General features: G+C 40.4%; 1 protein-coding gene across 1 annotated transcript; it reads right to left on the minus strand.

Moving 5' to 3' along the window:
• Window positions 1-366: 366 nt before the first annotated feature.
• TXN2 (thioredoxin 2) lies at window positions 367-13,450 on the minus strand. The gene is made up of 4 exons (XM_063308280.1): window positions 13,299-13,450; window positions 10,822-11,099; window positions 7,984-8,107; window positions 367-1,109 (listed from the first exon to the last, which is right to left on the minus strand). Exons 1-4 carry the CDS (start codon window positions 13,302-13,304, stop codon window positions 993-995), a joined length of 525 nt encoding a protein of 174 aa, XP_063164350.1. The 5' UTR covers window positions 13,305-13,450; the 3' UTR covers window positions 367-992.
• Window positions 13,451-15,811: the final 2,361 nt, after the last annotated feature.

Below are 15,811 nucleotides of genomic sequence, written 5' to 3' on the forward strand. Positions count from 1 at the left end.
TTTTTCAAAATTTAAAAATCCATAGCAAAATCTAACAAATTGGACATCTGGCCTAAAATTAAAACATTTAAAACATGTAAAATTAAAATTTCACCTGATTTATCATTCCTAGAGAAGAGATTCAAAAATAAATGGGAAGTTGCATCAAAAAGTATTTTCTTTCATTGGTTCTAAAAAAAAAAAGCAATTCCCATGCATTTATTTCCCCTGATATGTTTGGCGTTAAAATGCTTTGGCAAAAAAGATGGGACAATCCCTCCTCATACCATTGTGTCAGTGGACTAGCCAAGATTCTTTTTACCAGGTCAAGATTAGTGCCAAACCCTTCCTTTTTGATAGTCCCCATACAAACACATACCACTCAAGTGATGTTGAACAACTTTAATTTTTCTGAAGAAGGGGGATTCTATACCAAAGGAAAACGGAGTAATTAAAGCTATCTTTATTACAGATGTACTAAAAAAAAAAGGCTCCGATCGATTAATATTTTTCTCCATTTAATTGATGTACAGCAGGGGAGGCACTGAGGCTACAACTAAAAGCTGCAGATGATTTTAAGCTACCACTAGACAGGAGGAAAGCTGCAGAAATGAAGCAGAGTGACTGCCATCACAAGCAGCAATATTTAACCACACTGGCTTTACACTGGACAGGAGAGGGAAGTTTCTCCAATATACTGTATATGAGAAAGTCCATCAGGAAGAGGCTGCTACATTCGGAAGACTTTCTTGACATTGGGCATCTGCTAGCAGGCAGCAGCCTCTATTCTTTCTCTATCACAGAGCAATCAGCCTTTCCACCACATTAGGAACTACTAGCACCACTCCCCCAAGAAGAAGGGGGAAGCACACATCATCTACTCTCTTCAAAAACCAGACACTAGTCCAACTATAAATATTTCCCCTCATTCCCCTCTAAGGAAACATGTATTTTTTTTTAATAAAAAGGACAAATGGAAAAAGTCTTGGCTCGTGGAACACAACTGTCGCTGCTCAGGGCCCAATGAGTTTTTTGAGGAAGGCTTCTAGCTGATCTTCATCTTTGATTCCCACAAACTTATCCACCACATCCCCATTCTTCATGGCTATGACAGTGGGTACAGCTGACACCTAAGAACAACGGCACAAAAGAAAAGGCATAAGCGCAATAATAGCTCCACTGACCTGTGAACATCATTTCGAGAGCCAAAGCAAACATTAAAATAAAAGATATGGTGAAAGGTGAATGATTAATTCTTCCTGTTAGAGAGTTCCCTGAAAATTTTGCAGTATTGAACTTTATTTTAGAGAACGTCTTTAAGGTCCATTTTATGTAAAGACTTCTATAAAGGGATAAAAATATTCTAACTCAAGCTTGTTAGTAAATCCATCCCATCTTGGTCAGCCTAACACCAGCCTTCCTCAAGTTGGGGCCCTCCAGATTTGTGGTTTCCTAGCACAGGCTGTAAGTTGCAGCCCAACACATCTGGAGGGCACGAAGCTGGGGAAGATTCTTTCCTAGATGACCAGAAAATCTGTTTTGGATTATCAAATCAACTTTAAATCAAATTCATACTATTTAGTAAGCACAAAGAATTCTTCAAGTAAAAAATGATGTATTTTTCAGAGTAAGAAAACATTTCCTGACTAATTTTTAAAATACTTAGCTATTCCACAACTGGAATGAATGGGATTTATAACTGCTGAGTAAAGATGAGAAGACTAAACTTTATTTAAGTGTAAAGGTACACCATCGCTCTTTGAAATGGAAGCTCTTCAAAAGGGATGAAGGGGTAGCCTGCTTTTGTGACATGGTATCTGTAGCTGTGGAGAAACATGCTTGCCTGTTAGTTCTGAATTTTACCACAAGTCCAGGCATCTCAGGTGCAGAGTATTACAGAGCTAATTGAATGGATAACGGCTAAGGAAGATAATCTCTGACAGTTATGATTAAATAAGCTTTTAAGCAGCTCCTTCTTCGCTCCTTGGCTATTTCCAGGCCAAAACTGCCATCTTGATTCAGCAACTAATACTTTTATATATAGTAACAATTCTGGAAATGCTGCTGCCACATGAAGTGGTTTTCCTTCACTTAGCCCTAATAGTGGTTTTATCTAGTGCCAAACAGAAACATGCCTCTGTATTTTTTTTTATGAGTTTTCATAAAATCTGATGAAAAAGATTTTGGTTTGGAAATTTTTTAAAAGAAAATAAAGTTTTGAAGAAATTCTCATAGGTGGAATATGGTGTTCTTTCACTGATTTAGCTAAAAAGTAGCTAAGGGACATGTCCTGTCTTTCATTGTGCAATCATCTCTCTGGTGGCTGACAGCTATCCCAGCTTCCCACACTTCATTTCAATCCCAAGAGAAAACATCATGACAGAACTTCCTCCCACTGCATTTTCAGGAATGGTGCTATCACCACAGAGGGGGAGTTGTGTCCTTCAGCAATTCTTTGAGAACTTCTCCTTGCCTTGGAAAAATCCAGAGAAATTATCCATCCATTTTTTTTTTTGCCCATGACTTTAAAGAGAATTTTGGAGACCCATTTGTGCCTAGCTTGTTTTAATGGTACACACAAGAAAATCAGGAGACAATGGATCTGAGTAGGTCTTCACAAGCATGAAAAACAGTGTCAGCTTTAAAAACAAGCGTGTGAAATCAGGCACAAGCCTTCTTCGCACAGTTCTGAATCTCACAGGGAGGATCTGAGCACTGAGGCCTATCCTATCATGTACTATTCTTGTTCAACTTCATAGACTCAGCTAGTCAAAAACCAGCCACAACAGCTAGCAAAAAACATTTAGCTCCAAATAACCATGCATGCATGCATGCACACAGATTTGTTATGTCTTTAAATTTCTGCACTTCTGCAGCACAATGCTAAATGCCCATACAACACAACCAACAATAATGTTGATTTTTTCTCTCTCTCTCTTGTAAACCCCAAATCTGTTTTATTGGTCTATTAATGTCTTACTACCAATGAGATGAACAGTAAGAGAATTGGGTGGGAAGCTCTGAACAAGCTGATGCCACAGAGTGTAATCCTGGAAAGTTTGAAAACCACAGGCTAGGGCCCCCATCTCTAAGCCAGCCCTTATGAGTCCAGAGAATGACTGGAAGGAACTAGAAGGATTTCAGAAGGGGCTGATACATTCCACAGCTCCTCTTGCACCCTTATCTTAGACAGCTCAGCCAATAGGTCATGTCCCATCTTTATCTTGTACACTATCCTTCTCTGGAATGTGCTCTCTCATCAAACATGCATCCAGCTGCCATCAGCAGTCTGCCATACACAAACCCCAGACTCAAAGGCCTGCTTTTACTGGCCTTTGCTTTTCCACTGCTGGCCAATACAAGCTAATTTCTTAAGGGTGCCACACCCCATGGTTAATCCAGGATGGCTTTAAAAGAAGACAAACTCATCCTCTTTCAAAGTTTAACAGTCAAATCATTCAGTTCTGTCTGATGTCCTTCAGTGCCCTCTAGGGTTCAACTCTAATACTTCATACAGGCCTTCAAAATGCGTCCCCAGTGCCCCTCTCCCTTCTGGCAAGAGTTTAAGCATTCTAACAATCTTCATGTTTATTTGTGTCTTTTTGGAGCCAAATAAAATAGAAGTGATGCGCGCAAAGACCCAGCATTCCTTTTGCCAAGTTCCCATTTCATTTCTAGAGGGAGTATCAGGCTGTACAAAAAACTGCCCCAAGTCAGATAGGAAAACTGGCTCAGGTTTGACTGTGAACTGTGGAGTGGCTGAATGCTTCTTCCAAGCTGCAGCTTAAATCTATTCAGCTTTTGAGTACAGACCAGTATAGATCAATCAGGTGCTGTCCTCCAATCACTTCATAACCATACCAAGACCCCATCAGACTCTGTAGTTAAACTTGGTAAGCCTTATGGAATAAACTGAAGTAGAAGGCAGTTGTCAAAAGCAGGGATGTAGCAATGGCAAAATTAACAGTACATACTCAAAACAGAATTTAAGCAAGAATGGTTCCCATATGTTCAATATATTACTCAGCACAGCAAGTATAAACAGAGTTTGGCTCCTAAGGGGGCCTAAATGTTTATAAACACCACAAATTAGAAGATGCACAAAAAGGGGGAAGTTAGAAACCGAATACCCTTCTTTAGGGACGCGGTGGCGCTGCGGGTTAAACCGCTGAGCTGCCGATCGGAAGGTCGGCGGTTCGAAACCGCGCGGCGGGGTGAGCTCCCGTTGCTCGTCCCAGCTCCTGCACACCAAGCAGTTCGAAAACATGCAAATGTGAGTAGATTAATTGGTACCGCTTCGGCGGGAAGGTAACGGCGTTCCGTGAGTCATGCCGGCCACATGACCACGGACGGGTCCTTAGGGACAACGCCGGCTCCAAGGCTTAGAAACGGAGATGAGCACCGCCCCCTAGAGTCGGACACGACTGGACTTTACGTCAAGGGAAACCTTTACCTTTACCTTACCCTTCTTTTTAACTTTTTTTTCTTTTTGCTATTTTTTTTCTTTAACATGCACAAACAACAACAATACAGTGGAGACCTTAGCTTAAGACAGACATATTTTGATGTAATTTGCAGTTGTTTATTAATGCTATATTTAGCTCTGGATGTAAAATTTAAACAACCGTATGTTTATTAACATCATTTCAAATCAGGATTAACACTGCTATAAATCTCTTCTTTTTCTCTATCTTTAAAGGTCCATGTTATCTAAACATTAGAGTGTTAATAATCTCTAGTCAATACTGTATAAATACAGCATCAAAATAATATAATGGATTATATGTCTTATAATAATATAATAAAACAAATTAAAAAAGAACTCTAAAAAAAAAAGCAGGGATGGCAACAGAAGAGGCCCCATTCTTTGACAAATGGCAAACACTCCTTAGCACAGCCTTCCCCAGTCTAGTCCTCAACACTGCCTCAAACTCCCAGAATTCTTAGCTAGGAATACCTTTTTGGCCTTAAGAGAGCCGTAGCAACTTTGTGAGGCAGGCTGTGCTGAAAATGGGACATCCAAAACCACCTAAAGAACTTTGTGGTTATGTGGCAATTCAAACCTGAGTCTCTACAATATGAGTTCAACATTTTAACCAGTATATCACACTGGCTCTGTTTTCAGCAATGCAAGAAATGCCACGTGCATTAAAAAATAAAATGTGGTGGTAGTTGCGAGCAGCTGTCCCAAAGTCTTCCTGAACTTTGAGCCTTTCTGATCTCAATGTGTCCAACTACAACCTCCAAAGTCTCCACCTGTTATCATACTGGCTGAGGTTTATGGGTGTTATAGTTCATCTAGAGGATGCCAACAGGTTTCCTTTTAATATGCTCAGTATTTCCATGCAGGCTAACAGGCTTTCATATTTTTTTTCATAAAAACATTCCAAGAGGATGTCTTCTTACTCTCTAACCCACTCAGTACTCTCTGAGGCAGTGTTTCTCAACCTTGGCCACTTTAAGATGTCTGGATTTCAACTCCCAGAATTCCCCAGCCAGCATGCTGGTTGGGGAATTCTGGGAGTTGAAGTCCAGACACCTTAAAGTGGCCAAGGTTGAGAAACCCTGCTATAATGGCTATGGTTGTTTAATTCACACCAGTTGCAGACCATGCAGCTGACATTCATGTTCTGGGCAAAAGAAACTTATTGTCCCCCATGTTCTTTTTCCACTGCACTCCAATCTGCCTTGCTCGGCAGATGCACAAAGAAAAGGATTATCATCCTTAGAGTAGGACTGACCAAACACAGCAGGTGAGGTGGCAACAAGTCAGTACAAGAAAAAAAAAGGTTCAGGGCAAGGTGGCTACAGGCTGAAGCAGGTCCCTCTTCCTACCTTTCTAGCAAGCCTGGATGGGCTCCCGTCGCAAGAAGCCCTACCTTTAAGGGGAAAAGGACATTCTAAATCGGAGGACAAGGAAATGACAGAATTGGTTCATCCATTTATCAAATGATGCATTTGTCACAGGGCAGAAACCAGCCATACCCAACCTGGCATCCACAGAATGTTTAAGGATGACAACTCCCAGAATTCCCAGCCAGACTTGCGTAAGGCTATAGTAAAAATAAATCTGCAGGAAATCAAAGGCCTCTCCACTCAGAATGATTCTGAGAAAACAGCAGAAAATTGGCTCTGTCCCTGGGTGTTCAAACTCCTTCCCAATTTGGGAACTAGACAATAAAACTTTGATTTGCACAGTATCCATTCTAGGAAGAATCCTTGCAGGTTTTTTCACATCAGGAAACAGTTCATGGATGGCTGCTCCTCTGGGACAACTTGGAGCCAGGGGCAAGCCAGGACTCATGTGAAGAATGCACAAGCATTCCAAGGCATACAAAGGGGGAGTCTCTCACTCCCTTGCTCTCTTCTAAAGAATTTGCTCCAGAGAGGGTGTTGTGAAATGCTCAGGCCTAGATATCAGCTGTCTTGTAAACAGAAGTGGGTGAGGGCAGCAAAGAAGAGTGGGTGGTTGACTGGCAATTTGTTAACAGTCCACAGGATTGTAGAGAGAAGAAAAACCCAAGAAGAAATTATTTAGGATCTTAAGAACCCAAGCAGAAGTGTCTGCCTGATGAAACTGCCTTATAGGCATGGATCACTTGCATCCAACTCAGCATATATTGCTTGTTTCCATTGACAGTAGCTTTTCAAGCTTTTAAATAACTCAGTCCCCTTCTCTCTCAATACAATGAAGATACTGGGATATAAGCTGAGACCTTCTGCATTCAAAACATTACCACTGAGCTGTATGTTGTCCCCTCAACTGGGTGGAAGTAGCAGGGGAGATCTAAGTTGCCATCTCCTAAGTTGCATCCTTTCAACTTTTACAACAAGATAAATGAAATACAGAACTGTACTTGGGTTCTTCAGGTGGAAACTGTGGTAAAGTCCTGCCACTCTGTAATTTTCTGATAATATACAGCAAATCGAGATTCGGAAAGCATTCTGGCAAAACAAAATTAATTTCTTTCCCCCTTCCTTCCCCCTCTCTTCTAAAGGAGTTGCTACTTATTGTTTTCTAGAAATGGATTTCTTCTGTAGACCATGGATCTTGTATCGGAGGTTATTATAAACTCTCCCTTTTCCAACTCTTCATATGTAGAGGTGTCTTCGGAGTTGAGCTTAACTAATGGCAGTTTCATAGACATGTTCACGGAGGGTTCTCGGCATGGCACTGAGATGGGGTTCTATGGCCTTCTTCCAGCATGTTTTCTGACTTCCCAGTCTAATTTTTGGCCCTGATATTCCCTGGTAATCTTCCATCAAACACTAACCTGGGGCAAACTAACTTAGTTTCCAAACCCAGACAGGTTCAGCCAAGAGCTTCAACTTAAGGCTAAAGTCAACTAAAGGCTAAAGTCTCCTTTGGACCAAGCTTGACTCCTGGTGACTTCATGGACAAGTCTATGCAGGGTTTTTGGCAACAGTACAGAAATAGTTTGCCTCCCAGGGATGTTCTTTGACTTCCCAGTACTAGATTCCAATTTTCACCATTCCTGGGCAACTTGGGGAAGTCGACTCTAAGCCTAACAACACAGCCAACCTAATGATTTTCTTTTTCTGCCACGAGTCAGTCATTCTTCAGTTCAATTTCCCACACAATGAAGATCAATAAGTCTCATTATTTAAAAGAACGCCTCATACACCAGTGCTCAAAGGATGCATCTTGTCTTCTGGCCTAGAACTGCTACAACTCTTCTGCTATGTTTCCCACAATTTACTGAATTCCAGCTGTTATTCCCCACCCTAGATATTCTGGATCTGCAACTGTGGGAATTCTGGAAATAGTAATCCAGTACATCTGGAGGTGAACAAGTTGGGGAAAATTGAACTACATTCTTTCTCTCTCTTTTTTTTTAAATTTGGGCTGCATGCCACCCAGTCACAGATTCTATTACTCCTTCTTGCCAAAATCTAAGATAGTGATCAGAACAGACAAAAATAAACTAGTTTAGCTCTATACAACATGCATGTGTATATCACAGAGCTGTGATGGGGACATACCTCATATTCAAGGGCAAGATCAGTGTGATCATCAATGTCCACTTTTGCCATCAGAATCTTCCCCCCATGCTTGGCCACCACTTTTTCTAGTCTGGGACCCAGGATTTTGCAGGGACCGCACCATCTCAGAACAAAGAAAGACATTAGAGTTGAATCAGGAAAAAGCAACAGTAACAGGTTTTTTTTCAAGCAGCAACCTCTGAACACTGAAGTATCAGGTTTAATAGTGATGCCTGGATTGCTACATCAAGAGATGACATACAGGTCTGCATTTTGTTTGAGAGTTTATGCATCAAGATTTAAAAGCTGCAACTCACAAATTGCTCAGAGCGTTTTATTACAAGGTATTCCTAAGCCTCTTCCGTATTGTTTATGCTATGGGCAAATAAAGAACAGCAAGCAACTATGTTTACCCAAACTATTTCAAAATCTCATGAGCTTTCTAGCCAAGAGAAATCTACATTTTTTTCAAAAAAAAAAAAAAAAGGAAAAAACTACATAAAAGAGGGCATACTGAGTTGTCATCCAAACTAATAAGGCAGCTGACAATGCAGAATTTACTATACTGTATACCAGAATCTCTTTCTCCATACATGTCTAAACCAGTGAGAGAAGAGCACCGTCTATGATAACGCGCAAAGATATTGCCTGTGTTTCACCTGGTATATACTTAGCAGTAATTTGTTCCCAAATATTGTACAACAGGACAAGTAGACACTTGGGTTATCTTCACAAAGGACAAGGTTCATATCTCCTATACTAATTTATCCCTTTGTAAGAGAAGTTCTCAGTTATTGCTAATGTAAATTATACAGTTAACTTTTTATAATGGAAAGTCCTTCACCCATGCTACAGTAAAAGAAAAAATCAACAAGAAATGAAAATAGTATGATGCTGTGACTGTTGGCCAGGTGATTCTTGACCTGATCTTTACATACTAAAACTTGTTTTTGATCTTATGTCCTTTATACATTGGATGATGAAGCAGTAATTGTCAAAATCAGCTCTCAGCGTCACAGCAGCATTTACGATTTCTTGTAACTCTGGAAACTAATACCATATTACATAGGAAGAAGTTTTAATACATTGAACAGTTATTGATATTTTCAGATGTTATATCAGGGTGTTGTGAGAACAGGGTGTTGTGAGAACAAGCATTCAGCAGTTAGACTTTGTGTTAGCCATTTACATGTTTTTTTTAAATAAAGAATGAAAAAAGGAAGCCCATGAACTGTCAGCAATGGTTTCAGCATATTATATATGGAGCAAAACAATAAAGATATAACAAGGTATCTTCGAAGAAGCAAATCAATATTTCATTATATGTGTCCATCAATACAAAAATTCTGGAGCACTGGAGAGCTGCATGAAAGTATGATACCATTCAAATAACTTCACAGCAATCTGTAGAGTATGTTTATTGCCAGGAAATAATCCTAGCTATGATGTAACCCATTTCTGTGTACTCTTAAAACTGCCACTCCCCCAATAAATGTTTAAGACCGATAAGGCAGAAAATAGGTGAACAGAATTTACCATTCCCTTGTGACAATTTAACAGGAAGGTGTAATCCAGCAGCCAAGTAGGGAACAGACAAGAAAGTGGTAACACATCTAGTTTACCTTTTACTGCAAGGATTTTGAAACTGAAGGACTTCCTGATTTGCCTCTTTGTTTTCCATGCCTGCTGTATTAGGCAAATTTAGAAATCAAGAGAGCAGGAAACATACTTCAAAATTTAAATGTAGCTATTCCTGCTGGAAGTCTGTAAGTAGTTAGGCTCCCCCCTCCCCCAAATTTTCTCCTATGGAAAAGGAGAAATCTTTTGCCCATTCTCCTCATCATGGTTTATATCCCGTTCTACCACACAGCATTTAATTCACTTCATCTCTTTTGTTTTATATTTAGAAATAGGAAGGAGGAGGATACAGCTGGTAAGTGTTTCAAGCATCTAACAACCAGAGATGAGGATTATTTTCCAGTAAGGAAAGGTATATGGGACTATACTATAAAAGCAGCTGTATGCTTTCCTCCATTAATTGGTAGAACCATGTCCAAGCAATAGTGCCTTCTTATTTTTATTGATTCCCTAATGCCCTGTTAACTTGCATCTGCCTATGCTCTTATGACAGCAAGTACCAATAAACTAAACATGCAGGCTCTTTTTCAAAAAATTGAAGAGCTCTAATGGCTTTTTTTTCCAGTGCTTCATGAGAAAAAGAACTGTGAGATATCATTTAAAATGTTGTCTCTACCCAAATGACTGAGAATTTTATATTGCTGGGTAAGAGAAAAGGAGGATGTAAATAGTAATCAGTTGGTATAGTTTCTCAGTTATCCTATGGCATCTGTCACTGGTACCAAGGGAACTGATAGCTGGGGAGAACAATCTTGCAGCAGACTTCCAAGTCTGGAAAAATTGTAAGAAAGGGGGAAGTTATTAGTGCCTGATAATTCAATCATTCTTGTCTTTAGAGCAGTGTTTCTCAACCTTGGCACCTTGAAGATGTGTGGACTTCAACTCTGAGAATTCCCCAGCATGCATGCTGGCTGGGTAATTCTGGGAGTTGAAGTCCACACATCTTTAAGCTGCCAAGGTCGAGAAACACCGGTTTAGAGAAAGCAATTTCAGGGAGAAAAAGCTATCACTAACATCAAGCAAATACAGTGGTAACCAGTTACTGAGAGAAAAAGGCAGAGCTTATTAGCCAAACCATTTGGGGCCAAGCCCTCCATCCTACATAGTCTCTAATACATACACACCACACTAAGGACAGGGCAGAAATTCTCTTACTGACTTTTGACAGCTTTGTAACAAAGATATATACACCATACTTACTGGGCATGGAAATCTATCACCACTGGTTTTTGACTTTTCAAAACTCTGTCTTGGAAGTCATTTTCATCCTGGACATTAAAAGTATGCTGAAAGACCTGAGTAGTAGAAAATGTCCTAGTCTGCGTGGGCATGGCAGGAGAAGGAAAGGAAGTACACAAGGGGATCCTGCACGGCAGAGCTGAAACCCTGTACAGAAGCAATGAGGGTTGGGGACGAAGCAACGGCATGAGACGCTTGACCGGAATAGACAAGAACGATCTGAAGAGGTTTTGGGCCATCTGGGAAAAGACAAACCAAAGCATCATTAAGAGCAAACAGGGGCTCTAAGATCTCCCTAAATGTGCACTGCCCCTCTAACCTAGCCATTCTGTTGCTGCTTTGGCCCCTTCCCAACTGATTCCAAAAGTCCCCATTCACCCTCCCAACTACTGCCAATATTCCTGAAACAGTTTCATTTGATATAAGTCTTTGCTGTGTTCAATTTGGGCTGCCTCTCACAACTCCAAAAGTACTTCGACTACCTTATTTAAACCCTCCTGCAATTCAGTGTCCTTCATACATGCCACATGCTGCTTAAAATAATCTCTGTGCTGGTATATTTATTTTATATATCGCGGGCACACCTACACACTGGGCAGAGAAGGAAATGTCAAGTCCTTGCCTCTAGCTTGCCATCTCATCATCCTCTGCTTGGAACATTTAGAACATTTAGAACATTTAGGCTGCCAAGTTTTATTATGAAATGATGAAAGCCCATACTAGAATTGTGGTTAATGAAACAAAGGAAGTGACTTTAATTTTCTGAACCATTAAACAGCCTTGAAAGCAGAACAGGAGTTTCTCAAGAACTCCAGATTCTCTGGGCTGCAACACTTTGGCCTATTTCCTAAGCCTACCAACTCAATTGCTCTTGGTTTCCCCACCCTATGGTCTAAGCTGGGAATGAACCTTTTGTTTTGTTTTGTTTTGATTGGCTATTCCTTTCATCTGAGAGCAAGGCCTTCTGTCCTGGGACATCACAGTTCCAGTGTATTACTGAAGTGCACTTACTGACATTGTAATATAAACAGCCTTCTTTTTAAATAGCACACCATTATTACTATAATACCAACTGAGTATCTCAGTGAGGCTAAATTATTTGCAATTTAATCATAAATAATGGACAAGGTATAATAGTTAAGTGATACTAGGCAACTTGCCAGTGCCATTCAAAGAGATTCATGGTAGAACTTGTTTCCCAATTTACTTTTCAAAGTGCAAAATGGGCTTCATGGTTCACTTCTAATTTATTCTGAAAACACCTGGTGGACAACTATAATATAGTTGTTTTGCTAATACTACATCTATAAAATATTGACAGAGTTAAAAGGGATACCATAGCCAGGATGCATGGCTTCAATATTAATATTGCAGTACCTTTACACTTATATTATCTAAATTCCACAACAATTTTGTAACAGCATTATCCCACAACAGCAAACTACTTTAATGAGAACTAGAAACATGAAGAAAGAAGGCAGTATTGCAAATACAATACTCTTTAAATGTAATGAATTTGACTATTTAGGGATTTGGGGAAGAAGATGGGGTATCTCGTTTAAAAAATGTTTCCCCCAAAATTCACATTTTAATAATCATATTACATTCAAAATTAATCTTCAAAATTTACTAAAGCTTGCTAACAAAATTAAGAGCCATCTTCCCATTAATTAAGAGTCAAATTTGTTTTATTCAAGCAAACTCAAAAGTAGGTAATTTTTTTTGTCACATTGCTTCTTCACTTTTTTAGAGTCCCTATTCATATGAAATACAACTTCTTTTCTTGTCTTAATTTAAATCTATGCTTGCTAACCCCCTTGGCATTGCTCTTTTGGCACTTAACCAAAGCAAGCTTGTAGCTAATGTAAACAGCTTTTGTGAGATAGAGGGAAAGTTATGAATAAAGCTACATTTACTAAATTTCCAACTATTATGCATTTAGCAAACCGACAGAAATTCTGCCAAGAAATACACTGGCAATGCTACCTGGCCCTTTCAACTCCTCTTACTTTAATCTGAATTTCTGAAACGTCTAGAACAGAAACTCTTTAACAAAAAGTCTCACTTCCTGATCTGAAGTTTTTTTTCTCCCCACAAACTTGAGACACGTGGTTGCAGTGATAAGGAACTGGAATCCTGTACATGTTCGAAGATCCTCCTATCTTTAGTCAGTATTACAACAGCTCCTCGAGAAGTAGCCAGCCTTGCTGAAAATTAAACCCAGCCTACGTGCGCCTTAATTTCCTACTTGTATCCGTATTTCTTCAGCCAACTATCTTCCACTTGCAGACAGCCCTAAATACCCTGCCTGTCAGTATACCACCGTCCCCTCTACTGCGAAGAGTGACCCTCAGAGCTGGCTTATCTCCGATTTGAAAATCATCATCATCATCATCATCATCATCAAGGCCGTCGAGGGAACCGCTTCCCCCTCTCACCTTCATACCCCCCGGAGAGCCCCACACGATCACACTACGGAACCAAAAGTCTGAACTATTCTCTTGCAGCTGATTGGACCAAGAGATGCTGCTTTAAAATACAGCCATAAATCCTCTCGTGGTGATTGGCTGCTGAAAGGAAGCTCTTGACACCTTTGGTAGTTGATTGGGTAAGGCGGGAGCAATAGGCATATCCTATGTGCTTATTGGTTAGAGAGAAAGCGAAGTAACTGTTCAGCCTGGGTGCTGATTGGCTCTTGGGGAAAATCTGACCTCACTGCCTGTTCTTATTACACCAATGGCGAACATGCATTTTGCCCTGTCTTTGCTCTAGTTCGCCGCGGGCAGGGTCGAAGTGCACGGGCTGTGGCTGGCGAGGCGGGCGGCTGTGTAACAGAGTGAAGTGTGTTAAAGGGTTTTGTTCTTTAGGTTTCTTAAAGCGCCCGTGTTTGTGCTTAGCTTAGTTAATCCGTTTCTGAAATTAATTATTTTGAGTAATTGCATACTACTTTGCAATCATATTATCATTATTTTTATCCCTCCTTTTTTAATATAAATATAACTCAAGGCGGCTGAGAGTGACTGGCCCAAAGCCACCCAGCCGGCTTTTATGCCTAAGGGAGGCCTAGAATTCACAGGTTTCTCCTGGTTTCTAGGCCAACACTGAGAGCCAGTCTGGTCTAGTGGTTAAGGCACCAGAATAGAAACTAGGAGACTGCGAGTTGTAGTCCCTCCTTAGGCATCAAAGCCAGCTGGGTGACCTTGGGCCAGTCCCTCTCCCTGAGCCCAACTCACCTCACAGGATTGTTCTTGTGGGGAAAATAGGAGGAAGGAGTATTAGGTATGTTCCGTGCCTTGAGTTATTTATAAAGGTGGGATTAAAGAACTATCTAAAAAAGAAAAGCCTTAACCACTACACCAAGCTGTCAATCAATATATCATGTATAGAATTGGCGGGGAAATAAAACAGGAGATACTGCCAAAGCTTCCAAATTACCAGGTAAAATCTATTGTTAGGTCTGAGAGTAGCTTTATTAGTGGATTTCCCCCAATCAAATGCCATTAAAGTGTTGCAAATTCTAAAAAGCACTATAGAAGCCAGAAATGGCCATTTTCCATGCTAGTGGGATTTGTGAGTTTTCTCTTTCACATACCCGTGGTAGGACTGTTCCTGCTTGGAGTTCCTGGCAGCAAACACCATTATCTGGAACAGGGTTTCTCAACCAGGATTCCATGGAACCCTAGGGTTCCACAAGAGGTCACCAGCAGCTCCCTGGGAGATCATGATTTATTTAAAAAACTATTTTAAATTTGGGCAACTTCACACTAAAGAGGTGAGTTTCGTTCTTTAGTTTAAGAACATGGTTAATGCATATATACAGGTCTACACATGAAACGAATATAATAATTTTGTAACTTGTGGCACATATTTAAGCCTGAATGTGCAGGGGTTCCCCAAGGCCTGAAAAATATCTCGTGTTCCTCCAGTCAATGTCTTTTGTCCCCTCTTGCCACTGCCTAACCCGCTTCTATTTCCTGTTCCCAGTCATCTGACTTCCTATCAGATTCTACACACCTTGCGGCCGTCCTTGGACAGTGTCAGACTAAGGGAGAACTCATTACAGCACTTTTACAGTGGAACTGTTGACTTAAGCCTGTATCACTTATAGTCTGGGGACGAGATGAGACTTCACTGGGCACAGTTGTTTGCAGGGCAAGTTTGTGTCAATGCAAGTGGGAAAGGGCTCACAGATTGCAAGGAGCATATGCAGAACGTCTCCTTTCCTCCCACAGTGTTTTCAGTTCTATCTGCCCCACCTCCTGCCATAACACATAGCATCCTATGGTTAATGAGAGATTTTGGTCTCATTGGATGTTTAGGTTTGCCCCTTTTTTTTTTCCTTTTCTTTTTGCAAGCCTTGGGATTTCCCCAAGAATTTCAGAGTACCTACTTTTTAAACTCCATCTACCTTAACGCTCACTCGCCTCTGGTTCTCATTAGTGCAATTAATAGAGGGTATGATCTTGTTATAGCAAGATTCCAGTATAAATGGATTCAGAGTTAGGGAGAATAAAAATAGCAGGCATTTGCAGCCTCTGTACTAGGAATACCATTTTCTATCTTGGGGAGTATATGCTGTTGACTGAATCTAACTGTTAAGGAAAGAGCTTGAGCCTAATTGTTGAAACCACTTTTCCTTATTCTAGTTATTCCCCTCCACCTGCAATTCTGTGTTTCCAGTGGGTTACGATTTTACTAACTGTTCAGCTTTAGCACAAAGAGAAGTAGATACTCCTTTTCTTTCAGGAAGGGAAGAAACTGTTTAGTAGAATTATTTCTCTTATCCAACCACTCTTCTTCAGTGGGTTTGAGGTGCTGATCACACCAAATCTAATTTCACCGAATCATACTGTGAACAGCACGACACTAACTGCATCTATTAACACTAAAGATAATTTATTAGTTTCCCACAAGGTGTTCACATGCACCATGCACTTCATGTACATACTAT

This window comes from Candoia aspera, chromosome 7 (genome assembly GCF_035149785.1).
Source record: "Candoia aspera isolate rCanAsp1 chromosome 7, rCanAsp1.hap2, whole genome shotgun sequence".
In the NCBI taxonomy this organism is placed as follows: Eukaryota; Metazoa; Chordata; class Lepidosauria; order Squamata; family Boidae; genus Candoia; species Candoia aspera.